The sequence below is a fragment of the Camponotus vicinus genome, unplaced genomic scaffold (assembly GCF_025532165.1).
Source record: "Camponotus vicinus isolate PSW18456_S1 unplaced genomic scaffold, iyCamVici1.0 SCAF_13, whole genome shotgun sequence".
NCBI classification, from domain to species: domain Eukaryota; kingdom Metazoa; phylum Arthropoda; class Insecta; order Hymenoptera; family Formicidae; genus Camponotus; species Camponotus vicinus.
The window spans coordinates 3,673,489-3,691,071 of record NW_028141949.1 but is presented as its reverse complement, the minus strand read 5'-3'; the positions used below and the strand labels follow the sequence as shown (position 1 = coordinate 3,691,071).

The window sequence follows — 17,583 nt, the reverse complement described above, 5'->3', positions numbered from 1 at the left end:
TTACGTTTATGCGATTCATTTATTATGATTCCTTAATTCGTAGAAAATAATAATGACAATGTACATTTCTATGTATTTTTCGCTCAACAAAGAAAGTAATATATAATTACAATGTACGTCGCGCGCGAGGTTCTCTCTTCTACAGACAATTCATCTTCTTTCTTTTTTCCTGCTATGCTTTGGCGGTTCCGGCGAGAGGACAGACATGCAAAAAAAGATCGTCCCCTTCGTCGCGCGACGTTGAACTTGACGAAATTCACCTATAACAATGATCGTTTACAGCATCTCGCGCAGGGATGGGTGGGTGCGATTACGACGATTCTCTCTTTACACTCTCACGAACGCTTAATCGAAATGTGTAACATCGTTCTCCTAATGGCAGTGAGACAAAAATTCTGCCGATAACAAAGAGGGAAAAAGTATCGTACGACAGATTAAAAAGAAAGTAAACGAGCGTCTCCTCCTCCTCCTGTGTGCTTCGAACATAATTTTCTTCTTATTATATCCGAGACATCATTCTCTCCTTTCTTATCTCTCGTCGCTTCTTTCTCTTCCCTATCTAAAAAGTGCTTCGCGAATCTTAATCGACTTCTTAAACAATCGTTGGCATACGCATCGCAAAATAAAAGGGGGAAGAATATCGAATGATCTTTCTTCCTTCACACTTCATAGCGAACATCTCGAAATGGGCCGCTACGGTCACGTTGACAAAGGATCATTAACGTTAATGCGATTATACGGTAAAGCTGCGCCGGCGAGCAGCAATGCTCCTCGTGTCATGTCGGGTCGGATATTGTACTTATTATATATAAATAATTATAATTACATATATTTGTATAAATGATACTCGTATCTCTAACCCTTTCATTCTCAAGTAAGTATAAATATTAAAAACAGCATGCATTAATCGAAAGTCGTTAAATTTTAACGTTAAAAACCCATATGTATGGTACAAATATAATTCAATTTTTTAGGAGTTTTAATCAAGAATCAAAGGATTAAGATACGTACATTATGTTTCTTTCTAATCACGTCGGATAAACCGGTTTGATTACTATAATTATGATCGATCATTTGCTAATTACTAATTAATCGATTGACCAATATTTCATTAATAATTAATATTGTTATCAGTTGTTGATTATTATATATTGTTAAATTTAATATACTAAATTTATATATTTTTTTCACATATTACCGTTAAATTTAGAGAGAGAGATGAGCAATTTTTAATAGAAAATTATTAATCAGTTATCGGTACAATCGATTTTAATGTTTTTAAAATGTCAATTTTAAGAAACTCACGATTTAGTGAACTTATACATATATCTATATTTTATTTTATTTTTTTTTTGAGATATATCTGAGACATATGAAAAAATGAAATAAAATTTTTACATCTTCTTTCTAATATATTTATACATGAATAATATATACAGTGTCCTCATTTTAAATGTCACAGCGAAATATCTGGAAAAGTAAATAATGTTGGAGGAATTTCGAGTAAAATTATAGAAACGTTTCAATAATTCTATATTAATAATTTTTATATGCAGAATAATCATATATATAAAAGAAAAATCATATTATTCCACTTAAAAAAAAATAAAGTAGCTTTCATATTTCGAAAACATTTTTAATTGGAAACAAAATTGCCAAAAAATGTTCCCTTCGAAATGACTGTCGTCCTAAACTTTTCCAATGTTAATTAGTTTTTCAAATATTTTTCTAGGACAGATTTAAAATAGGACTCTGCATATACGGTAATCACAAATGTACAACTCTCTTTTTTTGCATTTCAAGTTCAATTCAGCATGAACGATTGTTCATTCAGAATTAACTTAAGCATATTAACAAATAAAAATTAAAAAAAAATTTAATTTAAATTAATTATTCCAACATTCTCGCGCGATTTCGTTATATTTATACGACTAATGTGTATTATCGTTAAGAGAGCTTACAATAAATAATCACTATACAAATCTTTTTCTCCAAGCTTACGTGTCTTTTCCCCCTCCCTTAATATTGCACTTTGAATGCTTCCACGAAACAAAAAAAAGAAAGTCAATGAATTATAACATAGACAATGTTTATGAACTATACTATCTTACTGTACTTAAATTAGCGCAGTACGTATTTTATTGCTACGTACATATGCGATACAAAATGTTCGTCGCGATTCTGCGCATAGCTCGCCAAATATATATGTATGTATATATATATATATATATATATATATATATATATATATATATATATATATATATATATAGCGAGTAATTCTTTTCTGTTATTCATTACTTGCAGTATTAAAAAAAAACAATTAGCAGTGGACATGAGTAACGGCCCATTCGTCAATTAATGTCAGAATTTTAACTAAATCTCAGCGTGTACAATGAATAAACGTCGCGACCAAAATAACGACTTTTAGTCGGAAAACGAAACTTCTTCGAAACTTATACGATATTATATCTAATTTTTTGAATATTTCGGCATTCTTCTATCATAGATGCTCTCTGACAATATAAGAAATTAAATATGTATCACGATCGGAAATAAAGTAATACCATTATATGATAATTTTATTAAATATACGTCGGAGATCGATTTTAATCACTATTTACTAAATATTGATCTTTTTTATTGAAATTTTTGAAATAATGATATTACTTCCTTTTCGATTAGAAGCAAAACTAATTAAATTCCGCATGTTTTTCTTGATATCGATTTAAAAATATCCAATAATCCTTTGATTTGATATGCAGAAAATAAAAATTGCACTCTTTCCAATCTAAAAATCGAAAAAATTTTTGAGTACCGCTTCTAAGTTTTGCTTCTGCCCCTCTTCGCGTATCATTTTTCACCTGCGAACAAAAGCGACGTGGAACAGATGGTGATCTTATGCACAAAGGCAAACATTTTTTGTCCCCGAAGGGGCCTCGTCTGCAGTATATATATGGACATTCGGATTTTAACGGCGTGTAATATAACGAAAACGCGTTGCCGAGTAAAATCCTCTCTCTTATAATACTTCGTTACTACTACAGCATCGTGTGTTAACGGTGTATTCCGTATACAATGGTATATGCAATGCGACGTCTGCCTGTGATGTATCGACTCGCATCGAAAGACATTGTAATATACACCGAAATAACAGAGAATACGGTAATAAACTTATATATATATGTATGTATCATTATATGTATAAGCAATATTTACAAGGTTTTTCATGATATTTAACCCTTCATTCGAGAATAGCGATTACAATAATAGTAACTAACTAATATTTAGCTAAATTTTTTAATCAGTTAGATAATTATTATTATACATAGTATAAGTATAGGAATCCTCCTCCTTCGTTCTTTCTCTCCGTTCCGGAGTGTACCACATATGTAGGTGGAAAGTAGCAAGAATATAATAACGGTGGACTACTTTCCGAAACGATTTCAATGATATATAGTTTGTAAGATTTAATCTGATTATGTTTATCTCGCAAAATATGAGATCTTGATATAATTTATTTCATATATAGTAGTTTGTTTTAAGCAGCTAGAAAAGAATGTGAAAAGAAAGGGATTCTTTTCCCGGAGATTATATTGATTCGACATTGTTCAAAGGTAAGAAATTTTGAAAAGAGTAATAAGCCAATCGAATTATTAAATAGAATTATCCGTTTAATTTATTATAGAACGCTTCATTAATCTTTATGACACTGTACGACGCTTGGGTAAGTATTCACATACTTTTTCTTCCTTGATTCGTATGCATTTAATTCTAGGAAAAAACATGTACGTGTGCGATCTAAAAATTCTCCCACCTACGAGTTTTCCCGTTTACGACATCTCGATAGGCCTTCAGAGATTCGTTGTTACCAGAATAAGACATACATTGCTAGAAGATTTAAATAACAAGGACTATAAGAGAGAGATAAAGAGAGAGAATGAGAGATAGGAAGAAAATGCAGTAATGCTATTCTATTTCTAAACCAAGTTTAATCGTGAGAAAAGTACCTTCAAATTCGATATGAACTCGCTGTCGCGTGTCGTAGAACGAGAAGGCCTAAAATTTTCTAAAGTGGTATGTGTGTATGTGTCTGTGTGTGTGATCTCCCTTTTTTAATTATATTTTAAAAGATAGTTTGTCGTTAATGTGCGAAATTGATATTACACGCGCGTCGTGACGGAGGGAGGCGGGAGGAAAAGGAGGGGGTTCGAAGGAACGGGGGAAGGAGGAATTATAGCTGTTAAGAGTGCGTTAGATCGATAGTGCGTGTCTCGTTGCCGAGGATCAAACGTAATCTCTTCATTGGCGGCGGTGGCGGATCGAGGTTCAACTCGCGTGATTTTTTGTGTCGTCTTTCACGGTCCCTGCTCTTGTGCTTTTTCCGGCGTTTACGCCTCTCCAATCCCTCGACGCGCAATACCTCGTATTCAGGCTCGTAGCTATCTTCGCTCATGCCACTGGTGCCGGACTCGATATTATCCTCCAGAAGAGGACACGATCGCTTCATGCGCAGTGTCAGCTTGAGACCACGGCTGGGCTTCTCCGGTGTGACGGGCCAAACTCGACAATCGCTCGAATTGCTCGTTTGCCATTGACACTCGGAGGATGGGATCGAGCTTGATTTTCGCGTACTACCATTGTTTTCGTAGGCTGTTAATCTAAAAGAATATTTTTCTAAGTTTTTTATCGATTTCATATATGTTCAAAGCATATACGTAGTATGGAAATTGATTCAAATAGAATAGATAGAACTAAAATTTTTATACGATGAAAAAAAATACATCAATGTAATCAATTTGTATCAGTGTAATTTACCTCTCTAAGCTCTCTTCATCACAGTTTTCTTCCGATTGACCACCGTTATTGGAATCTGCACCGTGCTCGCTCCGGGCCGTCGAATCGATCGGAGGCCATGGTTCCTCCGGGACCAACACCGGCGGTTCGGCTTTACTATACTCATCGTTACACTGCATCTCCGACACAGGCGACGTGGAGGAGGACGCATGGCGAGATTCGTGTTTGCCGCGTCTTATTATAGAAAGTAATCCAATGTCTTCCAAATTACTTTCCTTCTCGCTAAATTCGTAAATATCACCTTGGATGCCCGAATCATCATCCGCTTCCCCTATCTCGGTAGTTGCCGATCTTTGTCGATCCCTCCTCTGGCTCTTGGTCGATTTGTTTTTACTCTTTCCCGTTTTACTGTGATTCTTCGCATCTACATCGTGAGCGTCTTCCGTCCATGCTCCAAATTTGGACTTGGTGCTCGAGAGTTTCTTCTGCGACTTGCGAGATGATTTCGAGGACGCGACTTCCAACGCGTAATCTTTTCGCCTGAACATCGATCTCTTTATCGACGAGGGATCATGATTGTCCTGCAAATTCCTATGGCTCGTTAGATCGTTGTCATAATCCGTGCCAGTCTGTACATTATTAAAGTCCGCCACATTATTTTCTTCTCTAATATGCACTCTAGAGTCTACCTCAATTGTATGTAATGTCGTTACTTCGGATCTGATGTCAGTCTCAACATTTGCGATATACGCATCACTTTTCATCATGACGTTCTCTTCTTCCTCTTCCTCTTCTTCTTCTTCCTCCTCTTCCTCTTCTTCCTGGCTCGGAACCGTACTACTATAACACTTTAAAACGTTTCTAATACTACTTTTCATTTCTATAACTTCTTCAGAATTCAGTCCACAAAATTCGACACTGTCTGTGCGATTCCGATCTGTCGTCGCATCAACAGCAATCGGACTTTCACAGTCTTCACTCTCCATATCTTTCTCCATAGCATATTTTTGCACCACGATTACCTTCGCCGAGTTTATATCGCAACATTCGTCATCCGATCGAGAACTTGATTCGTACAAGACATCATTATCCCGGAAATCGGGCTGTCGCAGAGCTTTCTTTTCTTCCATTGACGGTGGTGAATCCTCGTTCTCGCAAGACGAGTCTTCGTTCAGCGCCTTGCGATCACTCTCGTCTATCGAGGAGAATCGTTTGCTGCGAGATTTGGAAAGTTTATTGAGGCAATTCTCAGTGTTGCAAGGATTATTTTCGCCTTCCTTATCCCGCACAGGCGACGAAGAACGACGGTAGTCTCTCGAGCGACAATTCGTATCGTCGGGAATCGATTCTGCGGTATGTAAACGCTGTTGCATATCGGTCTGAGACATGGAATTTAATCGGATTGAATCACAGGCGTTTGTACTATAATGTCCCTTTTTGTAACTGGAAGAATTAATATTATTTACTGTATCAGGTTCGACTTCCGCGGTAAGATTCGGTATTCCTCGCTCGTCTATCAAGTCGTCGCCAACATTGGACTCATCCTCCACTTTTGTCAGTCGTAATGGACAGGCGCCTTCGGTCGAGGATTCCTCTGTTTCGACACGCTGTCGTGAATCTTCTACATAAAAATCGCGATCTAGCTCTGTGACGAGATGCTTTTCTAATCGCGAATACAGAGTCTCTTCGGGTACTCTATCTGAATCTTCTTTTCGATGACTGATACTCGGCACTTCAGCATCTTTCGCAACAGAATTGCCGAGACAGACCGATACAGATTTCATACTAATCTTTCCTTTCTTTGATTCCGTCCTCTTGTGAAGCCTATGAAAATAAAATTATATACATTATATTAATTATATATTGTAATTATATATTAAATATATAACAAACATTTAATCGTATCAAAGCAGTAAAAGATTACCTAGACGTTCTGAGTGACTGAGTATTCTTGAGAGTACTCCCGTCATCAGTACTACCATCGAATTTGTACAGTTGTTTGTTACGGAGACTCCTCGTGACAGAAGTCGTGACCGCGGAAGGATGCGGTCGAGTCTGCAGCACGTTCTCGCCGTTGTTGATAGCCGGTTGTTGCTGATTGATATCAGAGAAATGACAGCCCTGCGCAATCAGCAACTCGGCATCGTACTTGGTGAGTCCTTTACGTCGCAATTCCTTCATACTCAGAGACTGTGGCGCGATCGCTGCATTTCCAACTAAAACTGCATTTCGCTCGGTAAGAGCGGTATCAGCTTGCTGTTTGTTCCTGTTCAATGGTTGCTGTCGATGTTTGGTCCGATTGATTCGATTATCCGTTTCTCTCAGACGATAGCCTATATATTATAATAATCGATCTAAATAAAAAGCTGACAATAATAACGCATTCTTTTGATAAGTATCATATTAAATTTTACCAGATGACAATTCCTCGCCTGGCTTCTGATTCGCGAAAGCGCCTTTTCCTCGCCTCTCACAAGTCTCACATTCACAGTAACAATTACCATCACCGAAAAAATCCTCTCCATAGAAACACGTGATCTCTTCGCCCACCTCAATATCGCGCAACACCTTGACGCACGCTGTGTCCCTTCCCGTCGGTACAAACTGTACAATATTGTTGTGAAATTAATATATTTTCGCATAATAATTCCTCTCTCAATCATTTCAAATTTTATAAGATATTTCAGTTACCAACCTTGCAATTTGCCCTACAGTCATGATTTATATAAGCAGCAGGGCCCAACCATAATTGGGCACAGTTCTTTCGACAACTAAACATCACAGAGAAGTCATTTTTTCCAGGATGCAATAATGCAGCTTCCTCCTAAAAAGTGTACAATGTTAAATAAAAATAAAGGGAAATTTAAATAAAGATTAAAGAAAAAGAAATTATTTGATCAAATCTTTTCTATATTATTCAAATCTTTTTATATATTATTCCATTTTATGTACTATTCAAACCTTTTCACTAAGCTCCGCTATGCAACCAACGAGGCAGGAAATTTTTTCATGTTTCATCCATTTTCGGGTGGCACATATCTTGGCACCCTTTTGTCCTTCTAGGCTATATCTGTAGCAGGGTTCTATCGCAAATCCGGAATCCTTGTCAAAAACTCGTAAATATCTCTTGATCTATAAAAGAAAATAACTATTATTATACAATTTATATATTAATTTAATTTATATATTATTTTTATATATGAAACAACAATATAAATTCCTTATAACTGAGTTTAAAATTGTAACAGCATTATTATCATATTTAACTTACGTGGTTTTCCAAATTGATTTGCTGTTGCTTAGATTTTGTATGGGGAAGTCGTGCACCCCAGTCTCCACCCATTAATTTTTTATATGTTTTCTCATAATTTTGACTTTGGATAAATTCGCAGATAATTTTACGGAGTTCATCTTTATTTGCCTTTAATGGTCTATATCTATTGTGAAAAGATAACATTTTAGTAAATGAATCGTTAGGCTAGAACATGTGAATGTATATATCAATTGGAAAAAGCAAAAAGGAATATGATTCCAATAATACCTGATATTCATTTTATGGGTAGTAAATCCTAAGTAGGGATCTAACACAAGAGACGTGGCCAAATCATCATTATCAGAGAGCTCTTTTGGTGTCATTCCACATCCTCCACCGCCACTGTTTGGTTGCATCTTTGCACCAACCGTGCCACCTAACCTTCGCTCCTGCTTCCTTACTGCAGTTGCTGAGGCCTGAATCGACAGGCAATCCACCACCATTCTGCGACACTGACTTTCACTGGAATACGAAATAATTGTGTGAGAAAAGTCATTCTTTTTTTTTATAATTAGTTATAAATAAACTGATTTTTTAAAGTGAATTTGAGTCGATGCATTCTTAAGTTCATGCATATCAAAGGTTAAAGTATTTCTGTTATACAATTGCAAAACAATCAACCCTATTGAATAGGCTTGGCGATGTATAATACATTACTATTGTTCCGCATATAACTTGCCCGATCAATTAAATGGAACAATTGTATTGAAAAAAATGTCATTATATTCAAACCTGAATCAAGCCTGTTGTAGACCCTTGTGAATGCAACAAAACGTATAATCCGAATACTACACTATACTGAACACATGGTCCAAGTTTTAATCGATTATTCTACCCGGCCGACAAAGAAAATAATAAAGTGAAATCTAACGACGTTTCACGGTGAAATATTATTCCACATTGCTCTGTAACATCGCACTTATTCCGTTAATGTAACCTTCTCAGCTGTTATTGGAATGCCAAACATGGCAAGCTATCTCACTAAATCCTAGCACACGTGTGTTCAATTCTATCCCCGTGACACTATCTTCGCATTCACATGGCTTCCCTCGATAATGTCACCACCAGGAGGAGAGATATCCTCGCGACGCCGAACCCGAGAACAAACCAAGCCCAGAAACGAGCCACTTGTCAAGAAAAGGGAGGGAGAGAGAGAGAAAGAAAGAGAGAGAGGTCGCGATCGCGCGTCGTGCGTGATCTAGGCACCCAGATTTGCCATCGGGGATTCGCCCGCGACCATCTCCCGGAACGGGATCCCGTGGGACGCGGCGGCGTCGCTTCGCGATCGGCGGAGCGTCGGTGCCATCCGCGGGAGCCAGCCTCCCTCTCGGAAGTCAGCGCCACGGACGGGACGAACCACGTCGGGCGCCTCCGTATCGACCGGAACACGATCTATAGATGCGCGTCGACGTAACGGTCCTCTCTCGCCCGCGGTCCAGAAGACGACCCGGGTGTCACGCCTCCGTAATCCTCGGGGCTTTCGGGAATGTCGTCGTAAGCGACTGGGTTTAATGGCGGGGGACGAAGAAGAGTCGGGCTGCGTGAGCGAGTCGAAGAGAGGGCGAAACAGGAGGTACCGATTCGACGTCGACGTTGATGTCGCCGCCGCGAGTTACTTACCGCGAGGATGCTCTCCCGAGAACACACCTCTCGCATCTTGCAGTCGGTCGGGCCCTTAAAGAGCTAGAGCGGCGCAGCGACGTGCCTCTCGCGTCGCTGCCGAGACGCGCTCGCGGCGGCTACCATGGCAGGATATATTATCCGTACGGGAGGATAATCTCCGGTGGCTCGACGGGGCACGGGTGCGACGCGACGCGACGCGACGCGACCCGCAGCGTACATGTACACTTTCCTCCTCGCTTTTACAGGCCTGCGTGCGTACGCAATGTGCGTTCTCTCGTGCGACGCTTCTTCTCTTTCTCTCTCGTACGTGCCCTCTCGCGATTCGACGACAACGAACGACGGCGACGACGACAACGGTCAGCGTCCCCGGCGACGCGTTCCCGAGCCCTCGCTTCTACCCCCTTGTCGCGGCGTCTTACTCTCGCGAAGGAGTAAGAGAGAAAGAGAGAAACGACAACGGCTGACGAAGAGTATCAATCGCGGCCACCGCGAGGCGAATTCATGTTTTGGAATGTCGCAGCACAATGTCGTCGCGCACGTCGTGCCTGACGTGATTCGCGTGTTCCGAGCATATGTCCCTCGCCCGGAAACTCGCCAGGCGCTGCCGCCGCGACTGGTGGCTGCCTTGATAATTTCTCGCGACGTCGCAACGTCTCGTCGTGCCTAGCATGCGGATACTGTCCTGCGGACAGTCGACAGTGCCCCGAGTGTATAATTACGATGATACGATTATGGCGATCGGACGAGGAATTGCGCGGCTGCGGAAATCCGTCGAGTCTAGAAACGGCCGGGGAAAGACGTCTCCTAGTGACTTACGCGCGACCAGGATGCGGCACTGCGTTTCCATGACGACCCCGTCGTGGGGATCATCCTCCGGCGTCCTCCCGTAACTTAGCAACTGCGATCGGGATCTGCATCATCAGCGGATTTCGCGATCCGCGTCATACGTAATGATGATAATTTTTCATCATATACATTTCATTTACATCAGTAACGCGCTTAAATGTCTTAACAATTTTTTCGTCGCAGTTTAATATGTTATATGAACAATTTTCTTTCGGGATTATAATTATATACAATGTATATACAAACTTAATCTAAAGAATGAATTCTTTCCTCAAGTATAAGACAAAGCAATATACATGTATGGAGAAGATAAAACTCCTCTTTTTTCAGGGATTACGAAGGGCCCGAGGACTTCTCGAGCCGAACCTGCTCATCGACACGATGTGAGCGACACACACATGCACAAACTGACCACGCGTGATAGCGACTCCTTTTCAGATACACACTGTCTGACTGTCTTACGAAATGCACGATTGTAGTATCGCCTGTTGTGCACGCGGCGAGGACTGACTGACCGCACGCTTGTTTGAACATACACGTGTAATTGCGTCAGAGAATTGTTATTATTTTTTTTTTTAAGTAAGAGCGAATGTTACGATGACGACGGAAAGTGTCGCCGGGGCGATCAACGTGGAAATACCCCACGTGCCGCAGAAGAATAATCGCGCCATGGGAAACATCAAAGATGGCATGATCGATTTCCTGGCCGGCTCGCTTGGTAATGTCCAGTATAATCGCGCGTTTTTATATGCGGTATCCTGTTTACACACTTACATGAGCAACCATGTGTTATGGGGTATAGGGTATACGAATAAAGGCGTAAGTCACATGCGCCGATACGAGTATGCAGCGGAAATTGTCCGAATTCATGAGATGCGTCGAGATTTTTTTACACGAAAAAGAAAATCGGAACGGTTTTTATTAAAGCGATCTATATAGAATTGCAAAGCATAAAAATAAAAAATTCTGAAGAATAAAGATATTTGAAAATAGCAAGCGCGATTATTCTCGTAAATAATATTGTTTGTCATATTTTAATCACACACATACACACACACTTCTATAATTATATTTAATATTATATTTACAAATGTAAAACATAAATTATTATTTGTTTATTATTATTATTATTGTAGTATTATTGTATTATCGCAAATGTTTATTATTATTACTATTATTATATTGCAAACATCTGCAATTTACTTGCAATTTATATTTTAAGTATAAAATTTCAATTATCTTATTGTATTTATTACTTTATATATATATATATATATATATATATATATATATATATATATATATATATATATATCATATTGAATATAAAACAATTATAACAAAATTTTATTGTACTATCTTACACACAAAATAATATAATAAAATTGTTATAATTTTTTTATATATGTATAATAATAGTAATTATATATCAGATATTAATTTTTATACATAAATTATATGTGTACATGTATATATATAAGTAATATTAAATGCAGTAATTTTTAATTGAAATTTTATACATGTATATACATGTATATATGATGCATATGTGATAAGAAAAGATAATATTTCGCGAGAGAGATTACCTCAATCTTGTAAAGTTATCTTCCATAAGTGTAATCAACTGATAAACATTAATCTAATAATCAATAAAATTAACGCGTCATGTTTTTATGTTACAAGAATTTGTTGAAAAAATATATTACACGTTTTTGTCGATTTACCGTTTATATATCGTTTATATACGAGTTATAGCATTGTATATTAAATGTACAGCAAAAGTTACAAGTTTATAGCAAAATATATTATAATTTATTTTTAGATCTGATTTTAATGTTTGACATCTTTTTATCAAGTATTTATACTTGTTGGTTGAAATTAATTTTAGAATTATTTTTTATTAATATCATGACACACACATGAGATATCCTATACGTTTTTGTAAATTAGGTAATATTATATTATTTAATATTTACAGGCGGCGTAGCGCTCGTCTATGTAGGCCAACCGCTGGATACGGTAAAGGTAAAAATGCAGACATTTCCAGCCATATATAAGGGTATGGCAGATTGCTTTCTGCGTACATTAAGGACAGACGGTATCGCGAGGGGTTTGTATGCCGGAACAATTCCGGCGATAGCTGCCAACGTTGCCGAAAATTCGGTATTATTCGCAGCATACGGTGGCTGTCAGAAGGCGATTGCTTATTTATTAGGTAAATCATAAACCACATTGATTCACTATTCCATAAAGCGAAAAAATTTTTGACAAACAAAGCTATATATCACTCACTTTTATATATAAATATATATAATCACTGTTTTTAAGCAAATTAATTCTCTTTTGCAGATGCACAGAACGTAAAAGAGTTGAGTTCCTTCAGCAATGCTTGTGCCGGCTTCTTTGCCGCGTTTTTTTCCTCGTTGACGCTATGCCCGACTGAGTTGATAAAATGCAAGTTGCAGGCAATGAAGGAAGTCGAGCAGATGCAAACAGCCGCAAACAAATCCACGGTAGTGTCCAATGATGATAGTTTTTAATTGTGAATTTATGGATGGTAATTTTGAATGACATTATCGTTATTCGTTTCTTAGAGACCTCATATAGGACCGTGGAATCTGACAAGACAGATTTTTAGAGAGCAAGGTGTAAGAGGCCTGTTTACAGGTCTATCATCGACGATAGCTCGAGAGATGCCGGGCTATTTCTTCTTTTTCGGCGGTTATGAGGCCACGAGGGAGTTGTTGACGACGAAGGGTCAGAAGCGGGACGACATCGGCTGGCAGAAAACAATGGTAGCTGGCGCGGTGGGTGGCGCGATGCTCTGGCTAGCGATATTTCCCGCTGATGTGGTTAAGAGCAGAATACAGGTTTGTCTTTATCGCTGAAAAAGCACATATATAACAGTAGCATGCCATAATAATGCTGAATCTAGTACAAAAAAGATCCCTATCTTTTATTTTAATTAGGTGCAAAACTTGAAATCACCCGCCTTGATAGTCTTCAAAGATATCGTGCGGCAAGAAGGCATCGGTTCATTATACAACGGATTGACACCGACTTTAATAAGGACAATACCAGCAACTGCGACATTGTTTATCACTGTCGAATACACAAAGAAACTTATGTACAATTATTTTTGAAACCGGCTTCAGTATTTTCATATTTCATATTTCCTATACCTCTTGAATCTGATGTATTAAAAAATATATTTGTTCCAAAACAATCAAATTATGTGCTACATAAAATTCATATTTGCCTATATATCTGTAAATATTAGAAAATAATGTAATATAATATTTACAATAAGAAGTTGTAACATCTTATTGATAAAAATTATATTTCCAACTTTTACTCTTTCTTTATATTATATATATCTTCCTAATATATTCACACAAAGGTTATATAATTATATACCTTTTTATAATTAAAATATTTATGCTATGGTTGCGGTCGGGAACTCTGGATGCTTTGAAGCGTTTGATTGACCATTCAGGATAAAAGGAGTAAAGATCTCTTTAACCTGATTGGTCAATCAAAACATCCAAAGCGTCTCCCCGACCGTAGCCAATGACGTATATATATTCCAAAATTTTATAAAACAGTTAAATATGTAATTATCTTTTCTCTAATTGCATACATAATGACAAATTGAGAAAAGATTGTAATAATGATTATTCAAATATATACAACTATTTTGACATGATTATATAGAAACATAAATAAAAAGATGAAAAACTGACCTGTATTTTTTTAATAGCTTCACAAATTAAAATATATAATTTATTAATTAAATTAAATATATAGTAATGAAATCTTGCACGATATTATTTGTTGGACAATTTTGATGCGTTATTCCTAAATACAAGTTCTTTTATATAATCACACTTTTCCTGTGGTGATGTACATTTCTCCCAAAGAATGTATGATATCTGTAAGAGAAAATTTTTTTATTAAGTGTCTTAATTCATCAACATAATTTTGATCCATAAACATGACAAAGTTACAGAGACTCATTTAAATTATAAGTGGAATTTCCACCAAAAATTATGGAAAAATTTAATGAAACTTCAACATCAAATTTTAACATGAAACCAAGTTAAATTATAAAGTTTCATATATATGTGCTTCAAACTTTCGCATTTGTTTTAATCAAATAGATACATTCATTGCATCTTCTATAAAACTTACCATAATAGGCGTATATCCAATTATGGGCAGCTGTCTTAGTTTTGCAGCTAAAAGTCCGATGGGTAAATTATTATTTCTTATTAAAAGTCCATGAGGAGCCATGACAAGAGCAATCCATCTGACGTTCTCCGAAGCTTTCTCATTCACGCGTATAATCTCACTCGAGAGAAACTGTGATAGGTATTTTTCCGATGGTACGAGCTGATTCTGTTCATCTAAACAGAAGACGATATCCGGCGTTGCGTAGTGCGGCAATAATCGGATAACCGATATATCCGATGTAGTATTAAACAACTCCTATGAAATGAAATTAGCTGTAAGAGTAATATATAAAGAAAAGGGATTATCCATTATATGATAATATAAATACCTGACATGTTTGAAGCACATCCGTAGAAAGCCGATTCCTCCGACTCGATTCCGCCACATAAGAATATTCCTTGAAATATTTCTATAAATAGATTCATTAATGTGTTATTTACTCGAATTTATGCGACAATAGAATGTGATTGTAGAATCGGTTTCTTTGCATACCTTGTCTAGAAAGCTACATAAAGAAGACTTAAGAAATAGTCCGTTGTATTCAGGTACTTCCAGCCGGAGACTGTAATCTAGTACAGAATATTCACGTGAGAGATAAGTGTAATTGCCGTTACACATCTTATGAAGATATTTGGGCGCCATAACACGTTCAATTAAATCTGTGGGGTATATATTTAATATAGCCAGATATCCTAGAATACATGAAGCTACTTGTGGATGCCTGTTGTAAAAAAATATTATAAATATATTTGAAAAAACAATTTTTTATCTAAGAGAAAGATATAAAGAGGAAATTTAACTTCAATATATACAAAAATCTATTTTTCTTTTTTTTTTAGAAATCATATCACTGCTATAATGCTTACTCTGATATCTCACTAGCTCGATTCGAGTCCCAGGTAGCCCTGAGTTCTTCTATCACGTTTGAATAGATACTGTTGTTCGGATCAATATTAAAAGTAGAGAGTGAAAAAATTAATCTCTCGATATCCTTTAGTCTTGCAGTTTCTATTTCATTATTGAACCTGAGAATATATGAATCATATGTATTGCTTATCATCTTCTTTAATTTATGATAATATACACAGAATCTTCAATTTATGATAATATACAAGAATAGATTTTACCTTTTGATTATTTCATTTATGAGATCCTCATCATATAACGCGACTTTCGCTGCTGCGTGCGCGATGTGTGTCAGAGACATCAGTGTAAAACGTGGTATATGCTGTGTCAGAAGCTTCAGCAATTTCTGAAACGTAGGAATTGTCTGGAGCTGTATACTATATCTGAAAATAAGACATAGTAAAACATTATAAGTAAAACCAATGTCTATAAGTTAGTAAATATTTAATATTATTTTACCGTATCAATTTTATGATTCCACCAATACTGACGCTGTCTATAACATCTAATTCAGCAATGGTTTTTTTCATGATTTCTTCTAGAAAAATGGTATTTCTAATTCGCGTGCCGGTTTTGAAAAAACCTAACGCTGCTATCGCCAGCTCATTGATCGACAACTCGTTTATGCATCGCTCCAATTGATATTCAAGCTCATACATGTTTATAGGTGTCTTCCGACATAAATTCAGAAAAAATAAGACCTGCACCAGTTGTTTAGAAGTGAGCTTTTGAGGTTTATTACCTAATTTTCTCATACAGTACCATATATATTCAGATTTGTTGTTGCGCATTATCTGATACATCACATCGCAAAGTAACAGCATTTCATTGATGTTTAGCTGCAGAAAGCGTTTCGCGCACTCTTTGTTCAAACGTTCGCAAAATTTGTTGTAGAAACCATGATTTAGAAAAATCTGAAATGGTACCAGGTACCGCATTATTGCCATAAGATCATTATCATTCAATTTCCCTATATCCAATGCATTGAAAGCATTTATGTATTCGATCGGACTGATACAATCTTCTTTGTTACAACAAATGTTATAGGATAGTTTCTTAATGGCTGACAATATCTCTTCGCTCGTCATCAGACTCCAATTCTGCTTCAAAAGTCCCAGAGCCACTTCGTTCGAGACATGAGCGTACGTTCTGATCGGCTTCATCACAGTCATCGAGTAATTGACCGAATTAAGAAAGAAACTGTGAGCATATTCATTTTCCGTCTTTTTTTGAGGCTTAGTTTTTTCGCTGCCATCATTGGGGGTCCGTTGACGATCGACCTGCTGATCGGCGGAGAGCACCGCGAATTCTCGACGTTGATGTGGTTTGCGCGCCACGTGATATATGTATGACGTGCACGTCAAATGATTACTGACTCCACGCTCCGATGCGTCGATCAGCTGCTGAACGTAGTTACCCTTGTCATATAATCTCAACAGCACCGAATACGTACACCGTAAACGGTTCAGCCTCTGCGTCAACACACTCATCATGAAAAGCTAGTTGGCGAACGATTAGATAATTCGTGATGGATTCTCTCTCATGTCAACGTCGCGAAAGAGCTTTTATAGAACCAATTTCTCTTTTCACTATTTTTTTTCTTTTATTGAGGTGTTTAACGTGCCGTCAACCGATCTTGTCTTATTCGGTTTTTTGAACACTTTTGTACACATAAAACCAGTATTTCTCTTTTCATTCAAAGGTTTGAGGTTTGGGTACACCAAGGTACACAGCGATCTCGAGCAACGTGCACCACGAAAGCTTGGTGATGTAGACGAGCGTATTTGTTTTCATTTTGTCCTCTCTTACGTGACATCTCGCGTGCGAAACACAAAGTTTGAGGCAATCGCGCGTCCATCTTGGAT

The 17,583-nt window shown here is 37.3% G+C and overlaps 3 protein-coding genes across 6 annotated transcripts; 1 reads left to right on the top strand and 2 right to left on the bottom strand.

The window, feature by feature from the left end:
* On the bottom strand, window positions 1–10,475 carry Hmt4-20 (Histone methyltransferase 4-20). The gene is made up of 9 exons (XM_083087501.1): window positions 8,843–10,475; window positions 8,339–8,572; window positions 8,069–8,234; window positions 7,759–7,929; window positions 7,493–7,621; window positions 7,212–7,401; window positions 6,722–7,130; window positions 4,819–6,621; window positions 1–4,661 (listed from the first exon to the last, which is right to left on the bottom strand). The coding sequence occupies exons 2-9, from the start codon at window positions 8,551–8,553 to the stop codon at window positions 4,244–4,246; spliced, it is 3,501 nt and encodes a 1,166-aa protein (XP_082943627.1). The 5' UTR covers window positions 8,554–8,572; window positions 8,843–10,475; the 3' UTR covers window positions 1–4,243.
* LOC145964560 (mitochondrial ornithine transporter 1) lies at window positions 9,316–14,299 on the top strand. 3 transcript variants are annotated; one of them, XM_083087504.1, is made up of 6 exons: window positions 9,316–9,683; window positions 10,910–10,962; window positions 12,558–12,794; window positions 12,929–13,092; window positions 13,174–13,449; window positions 13,549–14,299. In XM_083087504.1, exons 1-6 carry the CDS (start codon window positions 9,622–9,624, stop codon window positions 13,720–13,722), a joined length of 966 nt encoding a protein of 321 aa, XP_082943630.1. In that variant the 5' UTR covers window positions 9,316–9,621; the 3' UTR covers window positions 13,723–14,299. The 3 variants fall into 3 exon arrangements, with proteins under 3 accessions (XP_082943630.1, XP_082943632.1, XP_082943629.1); XM_083087506.1 differs by lacking the exons at window positions 9,316–9,683; window positions 10,910–10,962 and adding an exon at window positions 10,971–11,297 and having other exon boundaries at window positions 13,525–13,705; XM_083087503.1 differs by lacking the exons at window positions 9,316–9,683; window positions 10,910–10,962 and adding an exon at window positions 10,973–11,297 and having other exon boundaries at window positions 13,549–14,288.
* LOC145964559 (FAST kinase domain-containing protein 5, mitochondrial) lies at window positions 12,769–17,473 on the bottom strand. Of its 2 annotated transcripts, XR_014436507.1 has the most exons (9): window positions 16,178–17,473; window positions 15,940–16,101; window positions 15,679–15,837; window positions 15,305–15,533; window positions 15,141–15,221; window positions 14,771–15,067; window positions 14,323–14,511; window positions 13,762–13,846; window positions 12,769–13,681 (listed from the first exon to the last, which is right to left on the bottom strand). XR_014436507.1 is itself a non-coding variant. In XM_083087502.1 (7 exons), the coding sequence occupies exons 1-7, from the start codon at window positions 17,209–17,211 to the stop codon at window positions 14,407–14,409; spliced, it is 2,067 nt and encodes a 688-aa protein (XP_082943628.1). In that variant the 5' UTR covers window positions 17,212–17,473; the 3' UTR covers window positions 14,319–14,406. The 2 variants fall into 2 exon arrangements, 1 of the variants encoding a protein (XP_082943628.1); XM_083087502.1 differs by lacking the exons at window positions 12,769–13,681; window positions 13,762–13,846 and having other exon boundaries at window positions 14,319–14,511.
* Between the last annotated feature and the right edge of the window lie 110 nt (window positions 17,474–17,583).

Excerpts from the sequence above, each read along its gene's own strand:
- Hmt4-20 (XM_083087501.1), bottom strand. The coding sequence starts at position 8,553 with ATGGTGGTGGATTGCCTGTCGATTCAGGCCTCAGCAACTGCAGTAAGG. Across the intron at positions 7,622-7,758 it reads TAGCGGAGCTTAGTGAAAAG|GAGGAAGCTGCATTATTGCA; the intron begins GTTTGAATAGTA and ends TACACTTTTTAG. Across the intron at positions 6,622-6,721 it reads CAGTCACTCAGAACGTCTAG|GCTTCACAAGAGGACGGAAT; the intron begins GTAATCTTTTAC and ends TTATTTTCATAG.
- LOC145964560 (XM_083087503.1), top strand. The coding sequence starts at position 11,177 with ATGACGACGGAAAGTGTCGCCGGGGCGATCAACGTGGAAATACCCCAC. Across the intron at positions 12,795-12,928 it reads GGCGATTGCTTATTTATTAG|ATGCACAGAACGTAAAAGAG; the intron begins GTAAATCATAAA and ends TCTCTTTTGCAG. Across the intron at positions 13,093-13,173 it reads CAGCCGCAAACAAATCCACG|AGACCTCATATAGGACCGTG; the intron begins GTAGTGTCCAAT and ends TTCGTTTCTTAG.
- LOC145964559 (XM_083087502.1), bottom strand. The coding sequence starts at position 17,211 with ATGATGAGTGTGTTGACGCAGAGGCTGAACCGTTTACGGTGTACGTAT. Across the intron at positions 16,102-16,177 it reads GGAATCATAAAATTGATACG|ATATAGTATACAGCTCCAGA; the intron begins GTAAAATAATAT and ends TCTTATTTTCAG. Across the intron at positions 15,068-15,140 it reads ATGTGCTTCAAACATGTCAG|GAGTTGTTTAATACTACATC; the intron begins GTATTTATATTA and ends TTCATTTCATAG.